Source organism: Peromyscus eremicus, chromosome 14 (genome assembly GCF_949786415.1).
Source record: "Peromyscus eremicus chromosome 14, PerEre_H2_v1, whole genome shotgun sequence".
Lineage (NCBI taxonomy): Eukaryota > Metazoa > Chordata > Mammalia > Rodentia > Cricetidae > Peromyscus > Peromyscus eremicus.
Genome location: NC_081430.1, coordinates 23699485 through 23714666, shown reverse-complemented (window position 1 = coordinate 23714666; position 15182 = coordinate 23699485). Strand labels below are relative to the sequence as shown.

General features: G+C 43.9%; 1 protein-coding gene across 6 annotated transcripts in view; it reads right to left on the bottom strand.

The window, feature by feature from the left end:
• The window catches only part of Npas3 (neuronal PAS domain protein 3), an 839001-nt gene that overhangs the window by 231134 nt on the left and 592685 nt on the right, over positions 1-15182 (bottom strand). For all 6 annotated transcript variants that reach the window (XM_059279250.1, XM_059279248.1, XM_059279251.1 and 3 more), the window contains one exon: positions 9312-9401. In XM_059279250.1, coding sequence (XP_059135233.1) covers positions 9312-9401 — 90 coding nt within the window. The remainder of the gene's footprint in view (positions 1-9311; positions 9402-15182) is intronic.

The following is a 15182-nucleotide window of genomic DNA, read 5'->3' as shown; positions in this document are numbered from 1 at the left end:
TCACATACTGAGATCATCGGGTGAGTGGTTCTCAGTGTGGTCAAAAGCAAGAAGAAAGGAGCCCAGCACTTACAGAAACCCTCTGTAGTGCCAACCATTCATCTTTAGGGTCATTTGACAGTTCCAACAGGTCTACTGTTCTTCATTCAAAGCAAACCTCACACTTCCCGGCAAAGAATCATCCCGGGGCTGGTATTTTCTAGAAGCATTTCTCTGTATCTACTCTATGGAGGACCAAGCACATCACGTGAAGATGTTTTTAGCTCCTAATAAATACCAAGTTTAATAATTAGAAAGGTTAATCTGCTAGCATTACAGTGGGACCAGACAACTGGAAGTCAAGATGGCTGAATAATAAAATCAGAGATTTGTGCCACCATCTCTGTCTGCCCCTTAAAGCTTCAGCCCCCTCCCAACTGGTGGCCAGTGTCCACTGCTTGCGTGGCAAAGCAGGGCTGAAAGAAACCACCTGTTTTCCAGAACAATGCTTCTCCTGGTCGAGAAAGTCAAAGGGGGCAGGGATTCTTAATAAAAAGTTTGCTTCTGCCCAAACTTAGACAAAAACAAAACGAAACAAACAAACAAACAAAACCCCAACCTAAACATAATTGATGGTTCTTTACCCAATAGCCAAATGCTCTGGCCATATACTTCCGAGACTTATCATAGCACACCCTGGGGCCCACTGATGTACCCTGTTAACTATGGCAAGGCCTTCAGCAGCCCTGAAAAACATCTCAGACCACCTCTTTCCTTCCCAGGGAAAACTTCTCTCTGCATACATTCTCCTGCTCTCAAAAAGTTTCTGTGGTTATTGAAAGCGATAGATTTAATTTGCCAGCACATTAAAAATTAACAGCATTGGAGGAAGTTTTCGTCTTGTTATTGAATGTGGTAAATCTGTACTTCCAGGAGCCTGGGAGGAGAAAGAGACCCCAAAGGAAAATCAGGTTTGCTGTTCAGTGAATTGGAAATTATTTATATCTGTAGACAAAAAAAAAATACCCCACAGTGGGTACATAACCCAAGCAGGATATAGGCAATCATGTCCTCTCATTAATACATAACTGTTTGTGAATACACATATACATCAAAACAGCTGAAATAATTGAACTGGCTGACACCTTTCTTTTTAAAAGTGATGGTTTGGGGGGAAATGAGACTTTTCCAAATGAGGGAACAAGGGTAAGAAAAACCAGAGAGCCATGGGACACCTGGTGTTTAAAATCAACATCAATTCTCAGGTCATCAGTGTAGTTCTAGAATTTATGCAAAAACCTGAAGTCAATTTCTTATTATTTTTCAGCTGAAATTGCTGCCATGCTACCCCTGTCCATGACTTCTCATGTTAGTCCTAAACGCTAAGATGGATTGAACGTGTGTATCTAGAAATGAAATATGGTTTTTGCGTGAATTTAGCGATTTTTTGACCTCCTTCTCTGCAGGTCAAGTTATTCCCCATTCCTCCTCTGAACAGTTTGCATTCACTCATGGCTCTCCCAGGGCCCAGGCTAACCGAGGAAGGAAGCTGGCTCAGGTGGAGGGTATTATTTTGCATATATTGTCTACATAAGCACCACATTATGGACAGAAATTATCTTTACTTTCCAACTTTGCATAATAAAATAAGCCATAAAATTAATACCATATAGAAAATAGTGCTTGCCAGGCAAAGAAATGTACATTGCTTTCTAGAAATCCAGGGACATTACACTGCCTGTGCCTGCATGAATAATACATGGCTTAATTCAGAAAAACACCGTTTCATTATTTAAAAATGAATAAATTACGGACTTAGAATGATGGCTAAATTTCCTGAATCTTACTTTTGTCCCATGTTCTAATTCAAAAAATGAACTGGAAAATAGCATTTCATCTGCCCAAATAAAGCAAGTGTGCTCCTTACGAAGTATTTCTGACTTTACACTTCCACAAAATGAAGAAGAACACTGTGTCTCATTTCGTCTCTTGCTCACTTTAGTGCCAGAATTAAGACATCTAAGATCTTCAATTTGTATACTTGACAATGGTGAGCCTATCCTGAGCTGTCCTGAGAGTCTGTGATGCAGTCTAACAAGAAAGGTACCCAGAGGCCCCGTGGGTTGGCCTTACTGCTCGGGAATAAATAAAAATAACATATTTCTCATATAGGGTGCCACAGTAAATTTCTTTGAACTGACACTGGCCTCCTTTGAAGACCTGTTAAAAATCCAGTCTCATTTGGGGACTGAGGAGACAAGGTATGGAAGAGAGAGAGAGAGAGAATTACACCAGTAATAAGAAATTAATTTGGAATTAAAATAAGTAAAACATGCCCACGCAGTACATGGAGGCTGAGCACAATGTGACAGGCAGCAGATGATTCTACCGATTTCTAATGCTGGAAATTCGGATGGCATTTACTAGCATAACCTTTCAACTCTGAGCACATCAATAGAGGCCGACAGTGGCTTGAAATATGATTCCTTGCAGATAGCATATCCTCATTCATCTGACTGGGCTGCTTGCTCTGTGCTCCACTGCACAAACAGCGTCTCCCCCACTTCTGAGAGGACACTAATAAAAAAGGCATCAATTTCCAGCTCTAGTACTACTGTGATCTCTTTATATGTTCGACATCCAACATTAAATTAAAATGCTGTTATAAATCCTACTTTCTGAATCTGGAATGAGTGTTGGGTTTTTGTCGCATGAGACTGCAGCAAATCTTGTCAGAAGCAAGGAAGCACGTCTTGTTCACTCAGAATTAATGTTGTGGATGAAGGAAGGAGGTAAAAGGGGTTGAGGATGGTGAACGGAGGGTGTCAGAGGCAGTGGGGACTGGAGCTTCGGGGGCCAAGCCAGGCAGGGGATTTGATGCTTTCAAGAAGTGGCTAATCAGGAATTGTAATTATCAGCGACAAGCTGTGTGGCAGGAAGATCGTTGATAAACACACATACGCATGTGTCCATGTATGTCAACAGAGAAATGAAGGCTAGGGAATTGTTAACTGTTCTTTCCAGGGGTGAAAATGCTTTCCAGATATGAGTGATACTGTGGTACACTCACTAAAGTCTCCACCCAGAGACTGTCCCCGGGAGTCAAAGGCAAAGGCTCTCAGGGATATGTCATCTGGGTTGCACGTCATTGCGACATACTTTTAAGGCTATAAGACCAACACCGTCAATCACTGAATAGCATTGCCAATTAACACAGGTTCATGTTTCTGAGTCACAATCACAGAAGAGAGGGCATAAAAAGCCCTGTCTGTAAAGCACTAACCTCTTCCATTTTACTTCAGATGGTTCCCCAACATTAGGGAATCTTTGGACTGCGCCTGATAAAAAAGATCCTTGCCATGATCACCTAAGAACTATAGGAGCTACGAGTCAGTCACAGAATCTGCAAAGATGTGCCGCCCTGGCTGGCTGCAGGATCTGCCAGCTGTTCAGAATTATAGAGGAAATAAAGAGGCGTTGCTTGCCTATTTGGGAGGGTGGGGTGGAAGGGAAAGGGGAGAGCCAGCAGTTCAATATCTGGATCGAACAGAGGAACTTTTTCCCCCCCAAGGATCCTGCCGGGAGGAACCTTGACATACACAAAGTCAGAACGTAGCCCAAGTTACCCTGGTGAGAACGATAAGGTCACCCGTGGGATTGGCGAGATTATCTCTGTCAAGCACTCGGACAGCATGCGGTCAAATGATGCATCATGCAGTCATTTTCGGGGGGGAAAAATCAATTTCTTCTCCAGGTCGCTCTTTGCTTTTCAAAGTGCCCTTGTAGGCCGTCATCAGCGAGCATTTATCAATTTAAATGCTGTAAATTGATAATGTGCCACTGTGCCTTGTACTGTTTCTGAATTATTTTGATACTTATATTTGCTCAATAGTCTCCAAACCCTCAGAGCTCCCACATTCAAAGGGGCATTTTTCTTTGTTACATGCAGAAGTGATGAACTTTTTATGACTCATACAGGAGAAGGCAGACATCCTGGTACTGGGAGGTGAGGCCTGGGGGCTGCAAAAACAGGGTATGCCTGCTTGAAAGACTTAAAAGGAAGACATAGCGCTGTATTTGCACACATTTAGTTAAGGAGGACCAGTTATCCTGGCACTGCATGAATTTAGAATACCAAGTGTAAAACTGCAAACACCTGTCCCCCACCCTCATGAGCCCTGGCGGGACTGAAATCGGCCTACTTTTCCAGTCTTTACATTCCACACTCTAGGATGGGCTGACGCCAGACAAAAGTCACAAATTCTAAAGAAGGCTTACATCACACACACACACACACACACACACACACACACACACACACACACATCTATATAGCTTAGAAGCATGGGAGCCCAAGGAGAGAGTTAACCACACACTAACCCCAACTTGATTAGCATCGGGAATCAAAGCATGGGGAGAGTCTAGGCTCGTGCCTTGGAAAAGCAAGAGAAAACCATGGCAGTTGCTGCCTCTTTAACCTCCAGTGATTTATTGGCCCTCAGCCAAGTTATCAGGGGAATCTAATTCTTCTTTATTATTCAAATAAACCACACTTGGCACCATGGTTCCCTTTCAGAATAGCTGCACAAATAGACTGAGCTCTGTCATTTATCTGACCTTGTACTTGTGTGCTGTAGCTATAATTTTATTTGCCATTCTATACAACAAACGCAGAGGAATCTAAAAGCCGGAGATGGATGACAGGATGGGGAAAGGAGTTTAGGGTAAACGTATATCTGCATATATGTTAAAAAAAGAATCCTCGATGTGTTTTCCCCTGCATCTCCTTCGGGTTTTATCCCCATGGTCACTCTCCCCTAAGCTGTCTTACAGTCAGCCAATCTGTAACTGTTGGGAGCTTCCTCCAGACTGGCTTGCCATGGCCAGACACTGACTTGTAGGAGGGTGGAGCATGGGGAGAGAAAGGGAGTGAGAGGGTCTATTGCAGGAGAGCCTTCAGCTGGTGGGTGAGATGTCCAAACCCTCAAGAAGCACCCATTTCCAGATTTCTAGCTGGCTCTAGATCCCACTTCGTGCTACACAGGATTTGGTTAATGGGACGACACTGCTCGCCCAGGCCGACATCTGCATCTCCCCCCTTATTTATAAGAAGGTGTTTCCAGAAGCTGAGAATTCCCTTTTATCTCCTGGTCCACTGAGACTGAGGTCCTCTGCCTCATATGCTTGTGTTTGCCATGGATAGCTCTGCTGTAAATATGAGCTCTACAGGAAGTGAATCGGTTTGCCACAATCTCTATGCCTGCCTACAGAGAGTACTATGTGGCATTTACTTTCAGATTTCAGTCTCAGAAAAACGTCACGTTCCTTGAAAAGCAGTTCTCTTATTGTTGATGGCTGACTGTACTTCCCTTTTTTGCTTTGATTGCCAGGAAGCACACAGTTGAAACTAAAGCTTTATTAAACCATGGGGCCTTTGAAGCATCTATTTGTGGTTTTCTACTCTTGTAGAATTATCCAGTTTTATTTATCTTTTTTCCTTATTCTATTTTGCCATTATTTTTATTGTATACATTTATCTTAAACCTTTTTTTTTTTTTTTGGAAAAAGATAGAGCCGACACATAAATATTTCCCCAAGCTTTAAGTCTGATATCAACTAGAAATGCTTTCTGTTTACCATGGGACGGCTTTTTTGGATTCTTTGGTGAGAATGCTCCTTCTGTTTTGGAAGCAACTTCGTAGAAGTTGGCTCCACAGCATTGCTACATATTCAGCATTGGGGAAGCCATTCTGTTTTCTTTCTTCATTTTCAGCCCTGCCAATTCCATTATGGCAGGGAGCAGAGCTGTCTCTACCAGCTCCAGATGCACTGCCAGGCACACAGCACTCAGTCTCTATGTAAACCAAAATGAGCATTGCTAGGTGGGGCCCCTCCTTCAGGGGGAGGTTCCTGGTAACTGGCAGTCACTGTCACTCACAAAAGTAAACCACACCTTGGATGCTAAGCATTATCTATCATCTATCTATCTATCTATCTATCTATCTATCTATCTATCTATCTATCTATCTATCTATCTATCAATCATCTCTTTCTGTCTATCATCTATCAATCTATATCTATATCTATATCTATCTATCTATCTATCTGTCTGTCTGTCTGTCTGTCTATCTATCTATCATCTCTGTCTGTCTATCATCTATCAATTTATCAATCTATATCTAGATCTATCTATCTATCTATCTACCTACCTACCTACCTACCTATGTACCTAACTACCTATCTATCTGGCAAGGACAAGTGGCAGTTCCCTCCCCCTTCCCCTTCCCACCCCCACTGCTCAGGTCAGTCCCATCATCACAAAGCTAGAAGAATACTTCATATAGAGTGGTCAACATGCCCAAGGCTCAGATACTAGATAATCGAGAAGGAAGCCTGCTTTGCTGTCTGTACCCAGGCTGTCCCACAGTGGTCATGGAAGTTCCTCTCTTTGCCTTTCTCATGTGCAAAAAGAGACCCCTAATTCTCTTCTAAGCCCAAGCCATTGTAAGGCCACCACACGGTGAGGAGGCAGGAATATCATGCGATTAGAAATGCAGATGCAACCATGTTGTTCTCACAGACACTGCCATGCTCACATGCCCACAGCCATTTCCCTGAGGAAGTCTTTGTGATAGAGTCACACACTCTCTAGCAAATCTATATGGAAAGGAAGGATGCTTTCTCCTTGTCTAGACTTTCATAGATTAACTACCTTGGCCACGGACATAGGGTTGCAGCTAATGTTTGTGTACAGGTGTGTGGGCATCTGTGGAGTGTGTGGGCTGGAAGAACAAATGCTTATAGCATATTTTCTTTGAATGCCACCCTTGAGTACCCTGCACCTCAATTCTGCAAGAGGGAACTAAAGACATCTGGGAAGGGTTATGGCTTAGGGACCTTGATGATCCTTTTCCAATGCAGAACCTCAGCTGCTTTGAAAAATTTCCCAGAGTTCAGCAGAGGTCTCTCTGGTGCAGTTTATAAACTTAAAACATGTGCAATGTTATTTTAATATCAACCAAGAATTTTCCTTAGACTCCTGTTCTAAACCCATCTAAGTTGATATGGGCAAAAATCCCCCCTTTTCCCCTTTATACTCTCATCTATGTAGTTACGTATCACTTCAAAATTCATCACTCTGGGAGCCTCTTCCTGGGCATGCCTGCTGCTGCCCACATGGTAGCACCCACAGGAGATGGCCGGCATGTCACAGCTTGGGTCTGCCTCCGGAAGTCAGCCTGCTGACTCCTGGTGCCCACTCACACTGCCATCACAGGAAGAGGAGTGGCTGGCCTCGGGGCAGGTGCCAGACCCTGGGTCATTTTGACATGGCAGACTTAGAAAGCACCATTATTTGTTTCCGATTTTAAGAAAGAAAAAAAAAAGTGTCTTCAGTGATGTAGCCGAGATGCAGAGGAAAGAACGGGGAACCAGCAGAGGGTTAAAGCCAAATTTTCCTTGAACAGATGATATTTCAGATGGCCACACTATTCCAGACGCATCAATTTCCTTGAAAATCCAATCCATATATGTGCATATGCTGTGCTGGCAGGGGGACTGCCTGAAATGGCCAAAACCCAAGAGCTAATATTCTTTTGGCCAGAATAATGCAATTATTATTTTCCTAGCTATCAGTCTACGCATACAGAGCCATCTGTTATGAAAAGCAAACATACACATCTCAATTACAGAAAATGCAGTTGCCTTGACAGAATTTGGACTCCACCACTAACCAGGACTGTAAAATGTGTTCGCAGCTAGTATATAATGGATGCTTTTCAGGGGTTCCCTAATTAGCATTTACCTGCTAAAACTAATTATTCATCCTTCTTCTTTACTGGCTTACTCAACGCTGCTGGATGCTCCACAGAAAACATGAGTGTGGCATCAGGGAAGCACAACTGTGGGTTCCCAGCCCTACCTGGTGTTAACGATACAGGGGTACACCCTATTTGGAACTGGAGATTTCCAGACGGAGTTAGATGAGGCTTAAAACCTATCAGAGGCTGTAACAAAGAGAGATCTCAGGGAGATACAAGAGAATGCACACCTTCCCATCCCCTGATTTGCGAGAGTCCACAAGAAATTGCTGTGCATACTACAGTCAAGAGCACACACGTTCTCCAAGGAAGGGCTGATGATTGCATCCCCCATTTGGAATCTCAACAGCAAATAATCAAATTTGGCAGGGTTTCTGCTCCTTCCCCAGCCCTCCTCAAACAGCACATCTCTCTATTATTTCCCAGTGTCGTCCTTGATTTAGCTGTCTTCCAGTAAACCCGCTAACAGCCAGAAGGTTCCAGCCAAGCTGGATGTGTCCTTTGAGCTGTGCCAACCTTCAGAGGCTCTGAGTCTGGGTGGGACCTGCCTATGAGAAGACCAGAGACGCTTATCTCCATCGTTAGCCCCGAGGCAGCTGAGGGAGAGGTAGCTTCTCCGGCTCACCAGAGCGTCACACACATACAAAACCTTCCTGCAGAGGCTGCGTATCCCTTTCCCAGTTACCACATGAAAAGGGGCAAACTCAGCCAATCACCTGTACCAGAACTGATACCCAGATGTTGGGTGCTTTCGTGGCACAAACATCTGGATCATTAGCTGAATGGAAGACCCTATTTCAGGATAGGCTGGCAATCTGCAGGCGCAGCCTGAGCCTCGGAATGCGGTAGAACTGAAGTGTTTGTGTTTCTAGAGAAAAAAAAAAAACCAAGGATTCTGTCCCTTGCCCTACAAGCCTCTGCATTCTCTCTTTTACCCTCTGACAAACACATGTGAGCAATTAAATAGCAAAGCATGAAAGGCGGCTTTATTTTATGAAATTGTCTTCCAGTATCAGGCAGATTTGCCAAGGCAGAGTACTCTTTCCTGGCAGGAACCCTCCCTGCAACACATTTTAATGGTGTCTTTCAGCATTTCTTGACTCCAAATGACTCCTGCCATTGTGTCAGCTCCCAGGATAGCGCGGGGCACTCCATAAACATCCAGTAATAGGACACAAGGGAAGCACTATTAGTGTGTCCCTCTCCTACCGGGCACTGGGGTTTCAAAGTTCAAAACAACCACGGAGGAAACTTCATTTGTTCTCAATAAATTAATAATGATCCTTGGGGGTGGGGGGCGCACGGTGGAGAGGGGAGCTCAAGTTTCCGAGCACAAGTTTATTCTGAAAGCCCAACACAGACAGGCTTCTCTGACTTAGAAGAGTCAGGTAGAGGCCCTTAAAGAATAAATTAGATAATGCATGCTAAACAGATGATCTCTTGGAGAAGGAAAAACAGTGGACGGAAGGAGCCTTCACATTCAGCACCAAGAATCCAAATTGTTCAACTTACTTGTGAGAGGCCTAGGTAGATAGAGACTGTTTCGGAAATGTATAGAAATTTTCCTTCTTGATTTAGTGCAAATACGAAGCCATCCAGAGACTGCAAGAAAAAAAAAATACAAGTATGTTAATACATATGCACAGAGATACTTAAGCAACAAAGTGAATTGAAACCATTTTTTCATGTGTAATAAAAGCCATAAGTTCATTTACATTGCCTTGTGTGAATGAATGGGCTAAAGACACACAAGATCTTGTCTATTTCAGAAAGTTCTTTATGCCTTCGTCATATTGACCAAAATGCACTATATTCATGTATAAAGGGAGGTCATGCTGATTGTATGAGACATTGCCTTTATTTTGGGGGGATTCAGTGGCAGCTGCCAATAAATCTCCAAGCTCCTCTGCTAAAGGATGGAAACTAATGAAATGAAAAGGGGAAAGGCTTCTACATCATCACTTGGTTGATATGAATATTAATAACTTATTAATTAATAAAGGATGGTTTCCGCACACTGGGCACCTACCATGGTAAAGAAAATAGGAAGAGTTGGTGTATTATGGGGGAGTGTGTAAGGGCTCCTACACCACAATCCGTCTTGCATTGGGATAGAGTGAGTTTCTACTCTACCCCTGGGAACCAAAAGGAGAGACTAACAAAAGCTGGAGAGAATAAACGTCGTCAAGAGTGTCATTTGTCCCCCAGAAGCCAGTCTAACTGTCCTAGACAAGGGCTGCAGTTCTTGTTCGGTTTGACCAATGACAGACACCACCCTGGGATCCAACTACAACAAACTCAGATCAAATTAAGAACGGTCTGTTTCAAGTTCTTGTCGTCAAAGGCATTTTGTCCCCTCTGCCATCCTCACAGCTTTTGCTTTGTGTTAATTCAGCTTTACCAGGATGGGCTGCAGAAGTCGGCACAGGCAAAGAAAGTCTAAGTCTCAGTGATCTTCACAGAGGCTGCAATTTTGCAAATTCAGGAACCTATGTCTAGAACAAGGTATGTGGAGACACTAATGACATACTTTTATAAATATAGAACGTTGGGAGGAAGTCATAAAAGTAGAACTATGCATTCTTGCAAATCCCAGCAATAAAGTTGGGTCTGCTTGAATACTGGGGGAAATGCCATCTGTGTCTTCAGAGTCTGTGGTTTAAATGTGTCCCCCTGCAAGGATCGTGAGACAGAAACTTATTTTCCAGCATGACCACAGGGGGTGGGATCTTTGGGGTGCTGAGGGCAAGAGAGTGTTGTCCTGAAGAATTCACTGATGCTGCCCTTGCTGGCATGGGTCAGTCGTCTCAGGAGCAGCTTCTTCTGGAGATGAGGCTGGCCTCCTTTCCCTGCCTTCTCTCTCCAGTGCTCTCTTGCCTCTGTCTTCTGCCATGCAGTGACGCCTCATGAAGGCCCTGACTAGATGCAAGCCCCTTGACCCTGGAGTTTCCCACCTCCAACAATGTGAGAAATATCTAGTCTCCGATACTCTGTCCAAGCAGCACAGAACAGGTTAAGATAAATAATTTTTTTTATATGGGAATACATGTATATACATTTACATGTCAGCATGAAATGTGGATTTCCATGTTTTCTGACCCAATTTAAACACGTTCCCACACTGCTTAGGGACTGTGGGGCACCCAAAGTCTGCTCTCTGATTTAGTGAGTTCTGAAAACAACTCAAAGGGCACATTGCATTGTTTTACAAAAAGCAGATTATACAATGGGCAGATCAACACACGGCGATATTTACAGCTCACACCGATTCTATAACACGCAGTGAGAAGTCTGCATGTACCATCTTTTAATTTCCTCAAATACCTTATGAAGTAACTATATCATCCCAATCCTCTACATGTCAACACTAACAGACTTAGCAAAGTTAGGTAACAAGCCCATCACGCTTTGGAGGGTTGGATCTGACAGGTCAGTGCTTTTCACTGAAATACTCTTTATATGGTATGTGTAGATTAATGAAAAGCTAACTAGTCGGAGTGTTTCTGAAGGTATTTACTTGGAGCTTATGACTTTTTAAATGGTTTTCAATGAATTGGTGATGATAGAATGATAGAATGATGATAGATGATAGAATCGGATCGTTAGAGGCCGAAGACAATGGCAGAGTGGCCTGACAGGAGAGTTCTGAGGTGCCGCTATACCTGCTACTAGGCCATCTTTGCTCTGCAGATTTTCCCCCAAATCAGCTGGGAAACAATATTGCTAAGGGATGTAGGCTTCTTGCCATTGACAAAATGACCAGACGTCTCTGGTCAGGCCTGATCTTCTGGGGGCAGAGTGTTAACACTGTCCTGATATCGTGCACATGGGTACCAGGCAGGCCAGCCTAAGCACAGGAAGCTGGTACTACAGGGAGAAACAGCTTCCTCCCTCAAGCAAGGGAAGGATTTTGCTTCTCCACATCTTCACCTCACATCTAACTCTGGTAGATGAGGATCCCTCCCTTCAGCCTTTCCCCTGGGAAAGGGGCTTTGCTGGATTTCCCATTCAACCCAAGCAGCCAGGACTTGATATACAGAGAGATCCGTGAAGGCCATCTTTTCAAACCAAAGCGTGCCTCAGCAAATGAGAGTGGAAACATCACAAGAGAATAAGGTGGCAGTCAGAAGGTTCCTGGGGAGCAACGGACAGGCGGAGCTGGCCTGAAGATAATCCCCTGTAACGGAGACCCTCATTTCACGGGTACGGAAACTGAGGCATGTAGGGGCTGCTTTTCTGGCTGGAGAAGGTTAGATAGGCAATTAGCTGTTGCGTTAGGATGAAGTCTTTTGTGCTGCCCTGACTTTAGAGGGTCTACAATGGCCAGCTTACTGCCAGGCCGAACTTCTCAACAGTAGGAAGCGTCTTATTTACCTTCCTCTAACCAGAAATGGGCAGGCACTCCATCCAGACTTACTGAGCCCAGCTCTACCCCCAGGCTGTGTTCTTCCCTTTATGTCACACATTTCAAGTGACTAAGAGGGATGGGCATTACTCTTCCCAAGAGTCCTGTTTAGGGGGGGTTATTAGAGTATTTGAACATTTGGATGCCTCAGATTTATATCATCTGTATATGTCCCGATTCTCAGAATACCATGGTCAGAGAAGATCCCCCACCCCTCCCTCTTTCCCTCCCTCCCTCCCCTGTCCCTTTCTTCCTGACTTTTTTTTTTTGTTTTTTGTTAAAGACTGAGTCTGTCTCAGGTTCCCAGACTTACTTTGTAGCCTACACTGGCTTCAAACTATCAGTGACCCTCCTGTCTCAGCCTTCTCGGTACTTGGATTTTTGGGATGCTGTTGCAACATCCAGCTCTGAGCAGATTTTCTTTTTTTTTTTTCTTTTTGAGTCTTCCTTGAGAACCTAGTGCCTTCCTGAAGAGATGTCAAGGCCACCTCCACATAGCCCTCCCTTTCCCATGAAAGAAGTATGTCTTACTACACTAGTTCCCACCTGTCTGCTTACTACAGAGCAAGAGGAGACGTGGGTACCGCAGGGCAGCTGACTATGAAGTAGTCCCCATCTAATACCTGGCCAGTTCTCTATGGCAAAAATGGAAGCTCTGACAGATCTCTAGACTTTCTGATAAGGTAGAAATGAGTCCATGTCCACATGGCACAAAGACAGCCAGTCAGCTTGGTTAAAAATAATAATCTGGTACTGGAGACGGCTCATGGGGTGAGACATGAAGACCGCAGTTCAAATCCCTGGGGCCCACGTAAGTCAGGCAGATGTGGGCGCCCATCTGCACTCTCAGCATAGGAGGCAGAAAGGGGATTCCTAGCACAAGCTGGCTGGATTATCGAGAACTGGCAAGCCCTGCGTTCACGTAAGAGAAGCCGCTTCCACATGTAAGATGGAGAGCCATTGAGAAAAACACCAAAGTCAACGTCGAGGCTCCACATGCATTCAAACATGCACATGTGACCCACGCAGAGACATGTTGTCCGTACACAGATGAACATCCACACACACGAACACACATACCCACAAACATATACATCACACACACGTACAGATGACAAAAAGTAGCATCCCGCTTAGGGACAGGGAAAAAGTTTTAAAAATCCGGTTAAGTAACCACATCTCTGCGTTATGTTAATCATTCTGGTCAACTCTACCCACAGTCTGAGATACACTGCCATCACTCGGGCTCGGTTACCTTTGAGTACTGAATGGGAAGTGAACTGGGTGAAAAGCAGCCTGCCCAACTAAACACAAAGCTCTTCCCTTCTGCCCCCTCCTCCGCTACGGCCCGCTGTTTAAATCAGTTTGAAGTGTCGCATCAATATCAGTTTAAGTTTAATGTCCCAATTTGAAAAGGTTGGGAGGGCGAAGGAGACACTGAATCAGTAGTTTTGGAAACCAAACGTGATGAATCTGAAAGTTCTGTGGATTTTTTTTTTTAAGATTTTTGAATTGAGGGAGCTGTTATACACCATGCTGTTGAATCACTCACTACAGGCTACTTTCTAAAATTTTTTTTTTTTAAATCTGCCCACTGTTTTCAACAGGCGCCAATTAAGATTTCGGGGTCAAAGGGTTAATTACATCTTCTTACCCACTATGTAGAATTTTCTGATTATTAACCAAGGTTGGATTAAGATGAAAAAGGACCCACACAAATGTTAACACTCATCCTTCCTCCTCAGAAGATCTGCCACAAAGCCAAGCTGAAATCTAGCTGCTTTTCTTAAGGCAGACAGAGAACAAAACCTTAGGCGCAACAGTAAAAATGGCATTTTAAAGATATGCAAGTACCTGATTTATCAAGACAGTTTTCTTATTACTGAAAACAGTTCCTGGCCATGCACACGAGGCTGATAGGAGACTCCTTTGTCACAGCCCAGTGAGGCAATGAGGCAGACAACCAGGAGTGAAGCGCACACACCAGAGGCAGAGGGTACACTGTCTTGGAATAATAGTGCCTGTAATTATAATTTAGATCCCTTGACATCACTCAATGCAGACAGTGTATGGCACTGTTTCTTAACCCCTAAAACTGGATGCGCCTCATAGTGTTTATTAAGTGCTGAGGTTAGTTTTTACAGAGTAGGGAACTAACTGCAGCTTCCTGATGGAGGGGTACTAATGTTTAATGCATTGTGCTAAATGGATTTATATTTGTCAGAGTCTTGTCTCTGCTTTCCTTCTGAGGCACATTCCACCACAGCCAGATTTCTCAGAGTGAAATCTTACTAGGATACCATCACAGGGGCAATTCACATGTCTATTACCACCGTGAAATTAGTGCTTCCTTTTTCCGCATTCTAGTGCTGAAGGGAAAAAATCCACCCTGAACTCTTTCTATAACCTGACTCCAGTTAGAGAAGAGCTCCCAGTAAGCCAGGGTATTTTAATGACAGATTATTTTTAAAGTAAACCTTCACCATCTGTTCCGCCCCCTCATTATGAATGCAAAAAGAACATATTTCACAATTACATCAGTAAAAAAAAAAAAGTGAGCTCCCCATGATTTAAATGCACACACGTGTTCCCTGTCCCATGTGCCAGGCATCTGTGATGCTCTTCTGATTCCTGTTCAGACTGGAAACAAAAGTACCCACGTGCAACATGCAACATGGTCCCTGCTGGCTGAAATGTTCCCTCCAAATCCAACTTGTCCATTCTTATGACATTATTTGGGTTACACCAGAGAACAGCATGACTTGGACTCCCACGCTTTCTAGACTCTAGGAGGAGATTTATGAATACGACCAGTGGCTTTTCTGGAGATAGGTGGGTCTTCATGGCCGATGGACTAGAGCTGAACAATGGGCTGGTATCAGGGATTAGCAGGTCTGCTCTTACACTGTAGGGAAGCTTGACTTGGAGGGTGAGGCCCCGGTTCTAATATCCATCTTTTTACTCTGTTTTGGCAACAT